The sequence below is a fragment of the Stomoxys calcitrans genome, chromosome 1 (genome assembly GCF_963082655.1).
Source record: "Stomoxys calcitrans chromosome 1, idStoCalc2.1, whole genome shotgun sequence".
In the NCBI taxonomy this organism is placed as follows: domain Eukaryota; kingdom Metazoa; phylum Arthropoda; class Insecta; order Diptera; family Muscidae; genus Stomoxys; species Stomoxys calcitrans.
Genome location: NC_081552.1, coordinates 187006740 through 187023643, shown reverse-complemented (window position 1 = coordinate 187023643; position 16904 = coordinate 187006740). Strand labels below are relative to the sequence as shown.

Sequence of the window (16904 nt, the reverse complement as noted above, 5' to 3'; positions counted from 1 at the left end):
CATCCTTTAGATCAAGGCTAGTTATAAATTGAGCTTTGGGTAACCTGCTCAGAATGCCGTCAATTTGGGGCAAGGGGTAAGCATCGCCTATGGTGACCGAGTTTAATTTCCTGCTATCAAGACATAACCTGTTTTTACCTGGCTTCCTGTGTAGAACCACAGGAGAAGACCAGGGACTATTTGATTCCTCTATCACATCTAACGCTATCATGCGGTCTATCTCCTCGTATATCAGTTTTTCGATGGCAGGGGACACGGGAAAATGGCGTTGTTTTATCGGCTTGGCGTCTCCGGTGTCAATGCTGTGGCACAGCACGTCAGTCCTTCCTAACCCCTCCTTTGAATACGAAGGAAAAAGGGACACCAAACGATCGAGCCGATGTTTTTGAGAATTTGTCAAGGGTATTTGAGTGGAAATTTCGCATAAACTGGACGAAGAGGATATTCTATCGTTTCGAAATTCAGCGGGCAACAAATTAAACATCTCCCAGAAATCTATTCCAAGAAAGAGGTCCTTATCCAAACCTGGCACTATAAAAACGGTTATGGGCATCTCACTATCTCTAAATGTAACAAAAGCCTTCGTATACCCAACAACATTCTGTCCCTTTCCATCAGCCGTCTGGACAGTAGATTTAAGCTTCTTGAAAGGCGCACCTGACTCCAAAAAATTTCGTGCAGCGTCCGAACCAATGCATGTAATAGAAGCGCCTGTGTCCAAGAGGCCAAGCATCCTTTTCCCAAAAAGGGTGACTTCGGCATAGGGACGAACATCGGATGGGCGGTTCAAAATAGAGGAAACTAACTTCCTATTAAAAATCTTTACTCTACCCCAGAAAGTTTTCATGCGTAGAGCTGATTTTCTTTTCTTGCCACAATCGTTGAATATCCTATCTCGAGCCTGGTTGTATTCCCTAATGCGGACGTGCAGGGGTTTAAAAGGAAATAGTTCCTTATTTGTGGAATTACTTTCGGACATTCTCCTGGGAAAACTCCTGTCACTGGGGTCTGAGCTGGTTATATATGGGGTATTAGTAGTAGAAAGGTTAGCGGGTCGTTTCAATATCTCTATTCTATCTCTGCGGTCTGCGCTCTGCTCGACGTATGTGCACTCCTTTGTGCACAAAATCGACCGTTTTTTGAAGCACATTTCGCGCAGTTTGGTCTATATGTATTGGGAGCTCCACAACCATAACAAAAGATTGTTCTCTCCTCAAGGCAATCTTGATATCGATGACCACCCTGCCCGCAGTTCCAGCATACAAAATTAATCGCCGAAATCTCATCAGGTGGATCTGTCAATACAACATTCTCGTCAGCATCTAGTTCAGATAATCTCTTGGGTAGTGGAACAGGTTTCGAAATAGCCAACCCGTGCCTACGGCGCATATCCTGCATAAAAAACTCACGTCTCCTGCATGTGTCGCGCAAGTGCTGCAACGATCTTATCTCTATATTCAAGATCTCATGTTGGATTTCGGGCAGTAAATTTCTCCTAAGGATTTCCACCAACAACCCATCAGATAATGGGGTCCTAAGCCTATCGGTCAGAGATACTATAGAATCATAGAAACTATCGAAGGATTCGTTGGGCTTTTGCTTGCGCTCCCGTATCAACTCTCGTAAATCAACATCCGTCCTAGAGTCCTGATACTGCTCACGAAGAGCTCTGCACAAATCTTGCCACCGGATACAATTTACTGAGCGATGATACCGCCAAAACCAATCATTCACTTTGCCATCGAACAACGAACTAGCATTCCCACAGAGCAAATCATAGTTACCTTGCAGAGTCTGAGCGGTCAATGCCTCAACCCGATAAATAAAATTGTCAACCGAGATACCATTCTGACCACCATTAAACTTTAGCTTCCAGTTGGATATTATCTGTAAGACCTTATCTGGACGAGAAGTCAAGTCAGAAGACGAAGAGCTGCCATAGGAGGACGTATTTAGAACAGCTTGAGCATTAGACGGGGGATGCCTATTCTGAGAGCCCCCAGGTTGATCTATATGCGGTGTTATACCAAAAAGTTCCCTAAATGTACGGTTCTCAACAACAGGGAGTGTCTGCATTTGCTGTGGGGAGGTCTGACGTTGCCGAGATGGGCCATTGGGTGAATTTGAAACTCCTAATGCCGCGAAACTTGATGCAATTTGCCTTTCTATAATTTGACTCATTTGAGCACTAAAGTCAGCCATGAACTGTGCCTGTTGGGCCGAAACGAGGTCTGTTACCAACTTCCTTGTGTCTGTGCTACGTTAGCAGCATTGCCAGTCATATCTGCACTGCCTACATTCTGAGCCGGACCTGTGGCCAACGAAACCGGATTATTGGCCTGCTTTGCCTGAGACCTTGTCTTAACGGGGGCTGCACTCGAGGTACCTGATTCCGTGACAATCCTTGTGTCACATATAGGACAGAAAGGCCTTGTCTTGATTGCCCTATCCAAACAAGCCTTATGGAAAATATGGCCACATGCGATCTTCCGTACCGACGACGCGGAAGCTATCGATTCGCCACAAGCATTGCATGTAATAACATCATCTACCCTAACCTCATTCGCACCCTTATCAACCGTATTAGTAGCCATAACTAATGAAGATCAAAACAAACAGAAATTAAACCAAAAATCGAGTTAACTGCAAAAAAAAAAAAAAAATTTAAAACCAAAATAAAAAAATAGATACCAATGAACGTAAAAAAACGCTCAAAACTAATTATCTTGGCATATAAAAAATCAGTGTAAATAATTCAAAAATGTTCTTTCTGAATACTCAGAAAATGTATATATATGTAATCTTTCCATTTCTTTAATCCTTTCCAATTTATCCAATAGATGTATTCCTCAGAATTTCTCTCTATGAGTATCCAAAGGGACAAGTTATCCCTCAAGGGCTTCGATATTATAATTCTCTTTAATCAGTTTATCCACAAAAAATTTCAAATTATATCTAACATTTGAATAGAATGAAAAACTAAGCCAAAAATAAGATAATTTCAAATTAAAATTATGCATGTAGTTGTCATCCTGTTTGATCTTACCGAAATTTAGAATAGGTTTGCCACTTAAAATGATAAAAAAAATGTCCACAAAACCTACGCCAATAAAAAGAAAATAAAGTTTATAGAGAGAGACAGACAATAAAAGTAGCACCAGACCGGATGGAATCTATTTGGTTCCAAAATCCAGGTGATGGTAAGGATAGTATAGTGTCGTAAATTCGATACAAGCTGTGGTCAGATCCAGCACAACTGTCCAGAAACTGCATTCCATCCAGTTTATAACAAATATAACAACACCTTCGTAGATAGTTCAAGGGAGATTATTGTCAAAAATAGGTAGAAAAGGAATGGATATTCAATTCTTGATCCTTTATAAAATCCTTATTGTGAAATAATCACGAAATAGAAAAGAGGAAAATTTTAACAGAAATAGTACAGAGAAGTGAAAAAAAAATATTTTGTAGAGAGCCGAACGTTTATTTCAAATCCTGAGGATCCAAATGGTGGTAATAAAAGAAGGAAATCTCATTCGGGCCCCACGTTGGGCGCCAAAAATAATTTAATATGTAGCATATAACCGAAAGTCTGAAGGAAGTTTGTGGTTCTAGAAGCTAGCGCACGTATATGGGACCGGCCTACTAGCTCGTCGGAGGGATAGGTTCGATGCTTCTCTAGCCATTTGTTCGCTACAATTAAATTACTTTATTTATACGTGCAAAAAGGAACGAGGATAAAGGGGGAAAATGTAGGCAGTGATTTCGTTGGTCCATTTCTTTGGACAGACGTAAAGGTGGTGATTCGTCCATATTGCCCTCCCAGCCTGGTCATAGGAATGCCAACCGAAATACAAATTTGTTCCTAAGACCCCTAACATCACAGTGGCCTAACTATCTAGCCCATCGGCAAATCAAACAGGATGCTTAAACGAGTTAGTTCAAATTCATTTTAGGTTTATTAAATCCATAAGTAATTTTCATGGTATTTTAGTTATTACTAGTAAGTTAAGTTGGGCTTTAATCATATTCTTAAATTTTATAACAGGAAAAAAATTACTTAGTGTGCCAGTATATAAAAAAACAAATTAACTTATTAGCATCTAAAAGTCTTAAAATTTATATGCAAAAATATTCAACCAAATGTTTCATAACCGAAAATTATTACCCACTCTAATGTGTTTAAACGCTCATCAAGAAACAGATATGGTCACCCAAGTTGCAATATAGAATATAAAGAGAATAAATAAACATTACTCACATTCAGCATGCCATACAAAAAAATGTTGCTCCAACGTCGAAAGGCCTTTCGATGAGCGCTGGTGGCTGTGTATGGGGGAGTAATTTACAGAATATGACAATATCGATCTATTGGCTTGTGTTTCGGCTACAATGTTGATAGACATTGACCTGCAAAGCGACAATTATTATTGACTGTATGTTTCAATTGTTGTCAAAGTCTAGCTACAAGCAGAACAGAGTGTATGTACATATGTATGATACAAAAAAAAATATGTATGTGCATTCGTGCGTTTACCTGTTTTGCTTGTAACCAGATGTAATGTATGTTATTAATATGTTATGGATATAAGGCAAGGGGAAATAAAAAGTTATTTAATTAAGCACTTAAAACTTTAGATATAAGAGGCAAAACGTTGTTTAACATGTAATAAATAAAAAAAAAACAGCTTAAGACCAAAATTATTAATTAAATTATAAAAAAAGAAAATAGGAAAACCTCCTCATTTCTAAAAATCCACAAAAATCAGCATATTTACGCCAGTGTGCAGAATTTCTTGGGTACTTCTCGTATTACAAATTTCGCCTTCAAACCATCAAATTGCCGCACTACTTGATGGTTCAAGATTAAATCACAATTTTCCCAGTTCTCGTAATCTTTAGCGGCCAATTACACAAGCTCCCACAAATTTCAAACGAGTTTAATAAACCACGGGGAGTTCTAGGCACGACTTTCATAAAAATTTAATTCTTGTTGCTTCTTATCTTATAGCACTGTATGACATGTACTCTCCAATGTGGTCGATCTGATACTTAAAGCTCAATTAATGTGACTGAATGGTGGGGAGCCGTTACCAGTGATGGGCATTCCTGTATTTCTGCACTCAATGCGTGATCCAAATACATAAACCAGTGCCTTCTTGACACCTTTCTATAAATGAGTTTTATTCAGAGTTTGGTGCCAATCCTAATAAGAGAGAATAAAAGACACAAATCAAATTATTCCCTTTCTCTGCCAGGCCGAATTAAACAGACTCACCGCTTCTGCGAGATGGCACCGATACCAATTATATAAAAAAAAACTTTTAATGGAAAATTGCCCAATCAGATCCGGTATGATTATAGAAATCAAAAGAAATTTTTTCCCACCACCGAATAGGACTAATTTGGCTGGCAAATTCACCGAATCTGGATAATTATCAAAATTACCCCTCGAAAGCCAGGGAAGTTAACGCAAATGTCTGGCTAGCAAACTTACCAGTCATAAAAAAAAAATATTAAGACACAAAGGAAAAAAAATTACTGTGACTTCCTCCAAATATAATTAAATTTTAAGAAAACTTCACTGGTGTGGATCTAATGACAAAATGGCCGAGTAAAGTTAATTCCGAGGTAATGAAACCTTCTCGACGCGGAAGCCGATCTACGAACTTCCAGGCTAGTGGTAAGCAAAGCAAGAAAAAAAACCTCAACAGCCCAATGGCATAAAAATCTAATCGATTTATCGCTAGCAACTTCAAATGTAGATGGCGCCGTGTATGATGGCAAATAGCACAATCATAGAAACAATTCACGCCAGTTTGATTGGGCCTTTTCAAAGAAAAATCAAGCAGGCAAGTGAACCCCTTACATTCCGCCAAGGACTCCAACGTTTTTGCAAGAAGCTCGATAGACAAGATGAATATTCTAAACCCAAGAGCATCATACAAAACGAAAAGGAAATAAGAGAAGAATACGAAAATTGTAATTTGCTATGCAACAAAAAATCTGTTAATATTCATGATTGTATATCCGCCAATATTAATTTATAATCGAAGTACAAGATAATGTTCAACTAAATTATTCAGTGTCAAGTTGAGTTTTTCTTTTACTTTGATCAAGGCGATATTTAATGACATTTTTGCAAACGAAAAAAGATAGCAAAAAATGTATTCAAGCGGGAAAATTAATTCGTTGAACATGAAATGAAGTTCAATGGAAAAAAATTTCTGCATCGAGTGTGTATTCTAGAAATGAAAATTATTTCAAACCATTAAAGAAGAAAAATGAAATGAAACATTATTACATAGATAAGCTGTAATAAAGGCACTTTTGAGAGTGATGACGAATAAATTAAAATAAAGGTTAGGTTTCATCGAAATTTCATTAAAATGCGGCATTCGTGAACCCAAAAGCTAGTTCGGCTAACTTCCAAATAAGATCTGATCTAAACCAAATCGAGCACGAATGTCACAACGCACTAGTCCGAATTTCAGCGAAATCGTTGGGCCCAAAACTTAAATAGAGTGATCGGCCTTTATGGCATATACATACAAATATGGACCATTCTAAGATGAAACCGGCAAGAATTATGAGGGCTTCAACACACCTCACAGTGCTAAAATTTAATTGAATGTAGGATATTGAGGCCCGGACGACACGGGACAACTATGAGCACCACACAGGCTGGAACTTTAAGCTCCGACTTGTGTTGTGTCCACCTTTATCACAGGATGCTTAGCTGAAAGCTATCGGACGCGTCCACGGGTTGCGGATGGTGGAATGTTCCGTTTCTATGCAGAGTAGCTGCAAATGCGGCAGCGGTCAGTCAGTGATTTTCGAGAGGAGAGTCTCAGTGAGGAGTCAGGTGGCACCGGCTCTTAATTAAATACTGAATGCCAATGATACTCGAGATAACAAGGCAAGTTATTGGCGCCTTCAAATAACCAATGGCTACCATCGGCGTCTGTGCCTAGGTTAGGGGCGGCTGGAGGCGAGCATCGGATCTTGGAGCAAGCGGTTCGCCACAACGAGGGATACATGTGCGATTCCACAAAGCCCATGCGGTTTGGGGCGCTGGGCCAGTAACCCGCACCGGAAAACTATGAGAACTCCTATGAGAAACAAAGGAATAGTAACAAGTAAAAAGGCATTAAGTTCGGCCGGGCCGAACTTTGGATACCCACCACCTCGGGTGTATATGTAAACCCCCTTTCGGCACAATCTGGAGAAAATTGGATAATTTATGCACCCAAATTCGGCACGGACATTGAGTGGTCTAATAAATATAATTTACTGCTGAATTTCGTATTTCAAACTGCAACAAAATCGGGTAATATAAGCTTCAGACCCTTTACCGGCATATTGGTCTATATAACAACTATTGTATATCTATATACAATCCGATCTTTACCATATTTCGGTCGAATGGCATGTGGCCTAAAACTACTCACTCTTTCAAATTTCAGCGAAATCGGATAAGAATAAAGCTTTTATGGGCTTAAGCCCTTTTATCGGCAGATCGGTCAATATGATAGCTATTTCTAAATATAGTCCGATCCGAACCATTGGATGTTAAGAGGCTTAAAACTGCGCACTATTCCAAATTTCAGCGAAATCGGACAAAAAACAAGCAAAACGGCGTTAAGTTCGGCCGGGCCGAACTATGAATGCCCACCACCTCGGGTATATATGTAAAACACCTTTCATCAATTTCCGGTGAGAATTGCATACCTTATGTCCCATAGCAGTTATATCGAAATATGATCCGATTTGGACGAAATACTAATAAGCACAAATCATTGCTCAATTGTGTGTAACAAAATATTGGTCTTTCTAGTAGCTATATCTAAAAATAAAATGATCTGAAACATATACAACATGGATGTCGAAAACCCTAACATAAGTCGATGTGTTAAATTTCATTTAAATCGGATTATAAATGTGCCTTTTTTGGGGCCAAGACTTTAAATCGAGGTATCGGTCTATATGGCAGCTATATGCAAATCTTGATCGATCTAGACCAAATTGCAGAAATATGTGGAGGGGCTTAACTTAACTCATTGTATTTCGGCAACATCGGACAATAAATGCGCATTTTATGGGCCTAAAACATTAAATCGAGAGGTCGGTCTACATGGCAGCTATATCCAAATCAGGACCGATCTGAGTGAAATTGACAAAGAATGTCGAAGGGCCTAATCCAACTCACTGTCCCAAATTTCAGCAAAATCGGATAATAAATGTGGCCTTTATGGGCCTAAGATTCTAAATCGGAGGATCGGTCTATATGGCAGCTATATCAAAATCTGGACCGATCTGAGTGAAATTGACGAAGTATATTGAAGGGCCTAATACAACTCACTGTCCCAAATTTCAGCAAGATCGGATAATAAATGTGGCTTTTATGGGCCTAAGACCCTAAATTGGCATATCGGTCTATATGGCAGCTATATCCAAATCTGGACCGATCTGAGCCAAATTCACGGAGGATGTCGAAGTGCCTAACACAACTCACTGTTCCAAATTTCAGCAAAATCGGATAATAAATGTGGCTTTTATTGGCCTAAGACCCTAAATCGGCCGATCGGTCTATATGGGGGCTATATCAAGATATAGTCCGATATAGCCCATCTTCGAACTTAACCTGCTTATGGACAAAAAAAGAATCTGTGCAAAGTTTCAGCTCAATATCTCTGTTTTTAAAGGCTGTAGCGTGATTTCAACAGACAGACGGACAGACGGACGGACATGTCTAGATCGTCTTAGATTTTTACGCTGATCAAGAATATATATACTTTATGGGGTCGCAAATGGATATTTCGATGTGTTGCAAACGGAATGACAAAATGAATATACCCCCAACCTTCGGTGGTGGGTATAATAATCACAAAGCTACATGGCTGTCATCCGATCAAAACATGAGAAACCAAATTGATGACGTTGTGATAGATGGAAGGCATTCATCCAGCTTGTTGTACAATCGATCTGTGGAGCGAATATAGATTCGGATCAATACCTCATTGCAGCAAAGTGACCCAACTTCTTGATGAAAGCACTCCTTGTCCCGTTGATATAATGGCGCAGTGGCATACTATTGCCCACTCCATGGAAAATGCCGCGAAATCCGTACTTGGGTACCGGAAGCCTCCTCCAAAAAACCTATGGTACGACCAAGAGTGTCGAGATGCTACTGAAGCCAAGAATGCGGCATATAGAGCAACTTTGCAATCAGTAGCAACTCTCCAGATGAAGGAGAGGTATCGGGAGAAAAGGGGAGAGGAGAAACGTCTATTCCGCTGAGAGAAAAAGGAAATGGAAATTCGTGAGTGTGAGCTAATTGAGATGTACAAGAGTCAGAAGGAAGTCCGGAAATTCTACCACAGAACATTAAACCCATTGGTGCAGGCACATCCTCCTGCAGAGACAAAGAAGGAAATCTGATAACTGACACAGATAACATGATAAGGATATAGAAAGAACATTTTACCCAACTGCTAGTGTCCGACGTTGGCGGCGAAGAGGATACCGCAGAACCAATCCCTGATGATGGTATTGAATGTTTACCTCCTAGTCAGAATGAGGTCCAAGTAGCAGAGAACAACAAGGCTGCAGGAGCCAACGGGTTACCCGCTGAACTATTCAAGACCGGAGGCGACTCGCTGATAAGGCGTATGCAACAGCTTATCTGCGCAATCTGGCTAGAAGAACGCATACCCGATGATTGGAACCTTAGCATACTATATCTCGTACACAAGAAAGGAGACAAGACGGAATGTGCAACTACAGAGGAATAAGTCTCCTCCCATCGCATACAAGATACTCTCGAGCGTATTGTGTGAAAATTTAAAACCTAAAGTCAATGAGGTAATTGGGTCCTATCAATGCGGCTTTAGACCTGGTAAATCCACCCTGGACCAGATGTTCACACTGCGCCAAATCCTGGAAAAGACCCGAGAAGGACAAATCAACACCTACCATCTCTTTGTTGACTACAAAGCCGCCTTCGATACTCCTTTACGTTCAAAGATATTTCAAGCTATGTCTGAGTTTGGTATCCCTGCAAAATTAATAAGACTATGCAGGATGACACTTGCTGACACGCGTTCCTCAGTAAGAATAGGAAAGAATCTCTCCGAACCATTTAATACCAAACGAAGTTTCAGACAAGGAGACAGGCTATCGCGCGACCTCTTTAATATCCTGCTAGAGAAGATTATACGAGATGCAGATGTGAATAGATATGGCACACTAATCACAAGAGAGCACATGCTACTCGCCTATGCCGACGATATCGGTATCATAGGTCAGTCACCGGAAGTAGTAACTGCAGCCTTTGAAAGAATCGAAAGAGAGTCAGTGAAAATGGGTCTGGCAGTAAATGGAGATTAGACGAAATGGATGGTTTAAACTCCTAAAAAGCCTTGCACAACCGAGCAGATAAAGAACATGGAGAAAGTTGGGAACCACAACATTGAGATAGTCAGCAACTTTATCTACCTCGGCACCGCCGCAACCAAAACGAATGACACCAGTTTTGAGATAAAGCGAAGAATAATACTGGCAAACAGATGCTACATTGGACCAAGTAACCAGTTAAGAAACAAGGCCACCTCTCGACAGACGAAGATTACACTATACAAGACAAGTAAAAGCGTGCTAAGTTCGGCCGGGCCGAATCTTATATACCCTCCACCATGGATCGCATTTGTCGAGTTCTTTTCCCGGCATCTCTTCTTAGGCAAAAAAGGATATAAGAAAAGAGTTGCTCTGCTATTAAAACGATATCAAGATATGGTCCGGTTCGGACCACAATTAAATTATATGTTGGAGACCTGTGTAAAATTTCAGCCAATTCGTATAAGAATTGCGCCCATTGGGGCTCACGAAGTAAAATAGAGAGAACGATTTATATTGGATCTGTATCGGGCTATAGACTGATTCAGACCATAATAAACACGTTTGTTGATGGTCATGAGAGGATCCATCGTACAAAATTTCAGGCATATCGGATTATAATTGCGACCTCTAGGGGTCAAGAAGTCAAGATCCCAGATCGGTTTATATGGCAGCTATATCAGGTTATGAACCGATTTGAACCTTATTTGACACAGTTGTTGAAAGTAAAAATAAAATACGTCATGCAAAATTTCAGCCAAATCGGATAGGAATTGCGCCCTCTAGAAGCTCAAGAAGTCAAGACCCAAGATCGGTTTATATGGCAGCTATATCAGGTTATGGACCGATTTGAACCATACTTAGCGCAGTTGTTGGATATCATAACAAAACACGTCGTGCAAACTTTCATTCTGATCGGATAAGAATTGCGCACGCTAGAGGCTCAAGAAGTCAAGACCCAAGATCGGTTTATATGGCAGCTATATCAGGCTATGGACCGATTTGAACTATACTTGACACAGTTGTTGGATATCATAACAAAACACGTCGTGCCAAATTTCATTCCAATCGGATAAGAATTGCGCACCCTAGAGGCTCAAGAAGTCAAGACCCAAGATCGGTTTATATGGCAGCTATATCAAAACATGGACCGATATGACCCATTTACAATACCAACCGACCTACACTAATAAGAAGTATTTGTGCAAAATTTCAAGCGGCTAGCTTTACTCCTTCGGAAGTTAGCGTGCTTTCGACAGACAGACGGACGGACGGACGGACAGACGTACGGACATGGCTAGATCGACATAAAATGTCACGACGATCAAGAATATATATACTTTATGGGGTCTCAGACGAATATTTCGAGTAGTTACAAACAGAATGACGAAATTAGTATACCCCCCATCTTATGGTGGAGGGTATAAAAATGATACTACCCGCACTGTTATATGGTTCTGAAGCATGGGTACTTGTGAAAGCAGATGAGGCAGTGCTTGGAGTATTTGAGAGAGATTCTTCGTAAAATATATGGACCAGTTTGCGTTAATTGAGAATATAGGCGACGTATCAACCACGAGCTGTATGAGCTGTATATCGTCGTCATACAGGGGACGTCCGGGGGGGAGTACACCTTACAATTCGTAGACCAATAAAGATCATATGGGATGCAGATAAAGGCGCTTATATTGTTAGTCAAGCGATATACTATATTCGTAGCATGGTATTTCACTAAAAGCTTTTTAATTCTCGAAAATAAATATTCCAATGAAAACGTTGTTACATATGAAGTAGAAGAAGGCGCAGCGGAGCGGGCCCGGTCCAGCTAGGAGGCCCCATATAAACCAATCTCCGATTTTGAATTTTTTAGTCCCCAGAAACCTCAATTTACATCTGATTTGGCTGAAATTTGGCACAAGAACTTCTGTAATGACTTGTAATATCTGTGCCATGTATGATCCGAATAAGTCTATAAACTGAGCCCCCACAGCTCCGATATAAACCAATTCGCAGATTTGACTTCTTGAGATCCTAGAGTCACAGAATATTTATTGTTCTTAGCATTTATTAATCAATTTTTCCGTTAAATTTGTTCCCAGTTGTCTTAATATAACACAATTTTTTTCCATTTTTATTTACAGTTTTAAATCCAAATACGCGTATCAGGCGGATGAAATTAGCATCCTGGGACAACAATTAATGAAGGTTGTCAACTGAATGATTATCTCCAATTTAATCAAAACCCATCAGAGAACAATGATACGAGGCGTTTGCGAGACTTGCTTTCTGTTATTGATTTTTGTCAGCGGTAAGTTATGAGTTGTGAGCTATGATTTTAATACATATTTTACAATTAGGTTATACAGCTAATACTTTACATATTTTCTTATGAGAGTTCATAACTTTTTATGCCCACTACCGTATCAAGTCTAGATAGCTGTGTTAGGCTCTTCAATATCTATGGCCTCGATCTTTCCATATATGGATATTTACGCAAAAAATAATTCGTTTGATATAAAGGAAATTTTCGCCAAGTATACTTCTTTTCTGAAAAACGTTGGGCTTTGTTTACGACAAAAGAGCTTGTTTTTGCGATAAATTCTTTCAAGAATCTGTGACAAAAAATTATATAAATCTTTTTCTAGAATATACTTTCCATTATTGTACATGGAACATGTTATTCGGTGCTTCAAATAGTTTTTCTTTATTAACAAATTAATTTAACATCAAACTTTTAAAACGCATTGCGTGTATTGAAAAGGATGCTAAGCTAAATTTAATATTGTAACATAATTCAAAATCAGATTTTTACGAATTGTAAGCATAACTCAGTTCAACACCTCAAAGCATATTTTGATTTATTCCGTTATAATACACAATTATATAAAAGCCTACCATTTTCGCAGAACCCATTATGGTTTTGTATTACGATCTACTGTATTCGTTATGGTAAAAATAAAACAAAACAAGAAAAAGCGTGCTAAGTTCGGCCGGGCCGAATCTTACGTACCCTCTTCCATGGATCGCATTTGTCGAGTTATTTTCCGGGCATCTCTTCTTTGGGAAAAAAGGATATAAGAAAAGATTTGCTCTGCTATTAGAGCGATATCAAGATATGGTCCGGTTTGGACCACAATTAAATTACATTCTGGAGACCTGTGTAAAATGTCAGCCGATTCGAATAAGAATTTCGCCCTTTGAGGGCTCAAGAAGTAAAAAAGAGAGATCGATTTATATGGGAGCTGTATCGGGCTATAGACCGATTCAGATCATAATAAACACGTATGTTGATGGTCATGAGAGGATCCGTAGTAAAAAATTTCAGGCAAATCGGATAATAGTTGCGACCTCTAGAGGCTCAAGAATTCAAGATCCCAGATCTGTTTATGTGGCAGCTATATCAGATTATGAACCGATTTAAACCTTATTTGCCACAATTGTTGAAAGCAAGAATAAAATACTTCGTGAAAAATTTCAGCCAAATCGGATAGGAATTGCGCCCTCAAGAAGCTCAAGAAGTCAAGTCCCCAGATCTGTTTATATGATAGCTATATCAGGTTATGAACCGATTTGAACCACACTTGACACAGTTGTTGGACATCATAACAAAACACGTCGTACAAAATTTGATTCAAATCGGATAACAATTGCGCACTCTAGAGGCCCAAGAAGTCAAGACCCAAGATCGGTTTATATGGCAGCTATATCAAAATATGGACCGATATGGCCCATTAACAATACTAACCGATCTACACTAATAAGAAGTATTTGTGCAAAATTTCAAGCGGCTAGCTTTACTCCTTCGGAAGTTACCGTGCTTTCGACAGACAGACGGACGGACGGACGGACGGACAGACGGACGGACATGGCTAGATCGACATAAAATGTCACGACGATCAAGAATATATATACTTTATGGGGTCTCAGACGAATATTTCGAGTAGTTACAAACAGAATGACGAAATTAGTATACCCCCCATCTTATGGTGGAGGGTATAATAATGAGGGATATCAAAGATCCTAACACAATTTACTGTCCCAAATTTCAGCAAAATCGGATAATAAATGTGGCTTTTATGGACCCAAAACCTAAAACCGAGAGATCGGTCTATATGGCAGCTATATTAAATCTGGACCGATCTGAAGAAGGACGTCGAAGAGCCTAAGTTAAGCCCCTCAACATATTCCCAAATTTCGGCGAAATCGGACAATAAATAATCTTTTTATAGGCCAAAGACCATAAATCGGAGGATCAGTCTATATGGCAGCTATATCCAAATCTGAACCGATCTAGGTCAAGTTAAAGAAGGACGTCGAAGAGCGTAATTAAACTCACTGTCCCAAATTTCAGCAAAATTTGACAATAAATGCCTACTTTTATGGGACCAAAACCTTAAATCGAGAGATCGGTCTATACGGCAGCTATATCCAAATCTGAACCGATTTGAATCAAATTGACAAAATATGTCGAACGGCCTAACACAACTCACGGTCCCAAATTGCAGCAAAATCGGATAATAAATGTTGCTTTTAAGGGCCTAAGACCCTAAATCTATAGGGCTATATCAAAATATATGGAAAAAAAAGAATCTGTGCAAAGTTTCAGCTCAATATCTTTATTTTTAAAGACTGTAGCGTGATTTAAACAGACAGACGGACGTACATGTCTAGATCGTCTTAGATTTTTACGCTGATCAAGAATATATATACTTTATAGGGTCGCAAATGGATATTTCGATGTGTTGCAAACGGAATGACAAAATGAATATGCCCCCATTCTTCGATGGTGGATATAATAAACCGATCTGAATCGTATACGACACGGATGTCGAAAAGCCTAACATAATTCACAGTGTCAAATTTCAGTGAAATCGGATTATAAATACGCCTTTCATTAGGCCAAGACTTTAAATCGAGTTGCAGAAAAATGTCGCAGAGTCTAACACAACTCTTTGTCCCAAATTTGGGCGAAATCGGACAATAAATGCGCCTTTTATGGGCCCAAAACATTAAATCGAGAGATCGGTCTATATGGCAGCTATATCCAAATCTGGATCGATCTGTGCCATATTGCAGAAAGATGTTGAAGGGCCTAACGCAACTCACTGTCCCAAATTTTGGCGACATCGGACAATAAATGCGCCTCTTATGGGCCCGAAACCTTAAATCGAAAGATCGGTCTATATGGCAGCTATATCCAAATCTGGGCCAAATTGGCAAAAGATGACGAAGGCCTTACCCAATTGACTGGCCAAAAATTTCAGCAAAATGGGATAATAAATGTGGATTTTAAGGGCCTAAGACCCTAAATCGGCGGATCGGTCTATAAGGGGGCTATATCAAGATATAGTCCGATATAGCCCATCTTCGACCTTAACCTGCTTATGGACAAAAAAAAAAAAAAAACAAGTAAAAGCGTGCTAAGTTCGGCCGGGCCGAATCTTATATACCCTCCACCATGGATCGCATTTGTCGAGTTCTTTTCCCGCCATCTCTTCTTAGGCAAAAAAAGGATATAAGAAAAGATTTACTCTGCTATTAGAGCGATATCAAGATATGGTCCGGTTTGGACCACAATTAAATTAAATGTTGGAGACCTGTGTAAGATGTCAGCCAATTCGAATAAGAATTGCGCCCTTTGTGGGCTCAAGAAGTAAAATAGAGCGATCGATATATATGGGAGCTGTATCGGGCTATAAACCTATTCAGACCATAATAAACACGTATGTTAATGGTCATGAGGGAATCCGTCGTACACAATTTCAGGCAAATCGGATAATAATTGCGACCTCTAGAGGCTCAAGAAGTCAAGACCCAAGATCGGTTTATATGACAGCTATATAAGGTTATGGACCGATTTAAACCAAACATGGCACAGTTGTTGGATATCGTAACAAAATACTTCGTGCAAAATATCATTCCAATCGGATAAGAATTGCGCACTCTAGAGGCTCAAGAAGTCAAGACCCTAGATCGGTTTATATTGCAGCTATATCAGGTTATGGACCGATTTGAACCATACTTGGCACAGTTGTTGGATATAATAACAATACACGTTGTGCAAAATTTCATTCCAATCGGATAAGAATTGCGCACTGTAGAGGCTCTAGAAGTCAAGACCCAAGATCGGTTTATATGGCAGCTATATCAGGTTATAGACCGATTTGAACCATGCTTGGCACAGTTGTTGGATATCATAACAAAATACGTCGTGCAAAATTTCATTCCAATCGGATAAGAATTGCGCACTCTAGAGGCTCAAGAAGTCAAGACCCAAGATCGGTTTATATGGCAGCTATATCAGGTTATGGACCGATTTAAACCATACTTGGCAGAGTTGTTGGATATCATAACAAAACACGTCGTGCAAAATTTCATTCCAATCGGATAAGAATTGCGCACGCTAGAGGCTCAAGAAGTCAAGACCCAAGATCGGTTTATATGGCAGCTATATCAGGTTATGAACCGATTTAAACCATACTTGGCACAGTTGTTGGATATCATAACGA

The 16904-nt window shown here is 39.6% G+C and overlaps 1 protein-coding gene across 1 annotated transcript in view; it reads left to right on the top strand.

The window, feature by feature from the left end:
• The window catches only part of LOC106088346 (uncharacterized), a 331585-nt gene that overhangs the window by 226872 nt on the left and 87809 nt on the right, over positions 1-16904 (top strand). The window contains exon 3 of the mRNA XM_059361089.1: positions 12537-12703. Coding sequence (XP_059217072.1) covers positions 12613-12703 — 91 coding nt within the window. The 5' untranslated portion in view covers positions 12537-12612. The remainder of the gene's footprint in view (positions 1-12536; positions 12704-16904) is intronic.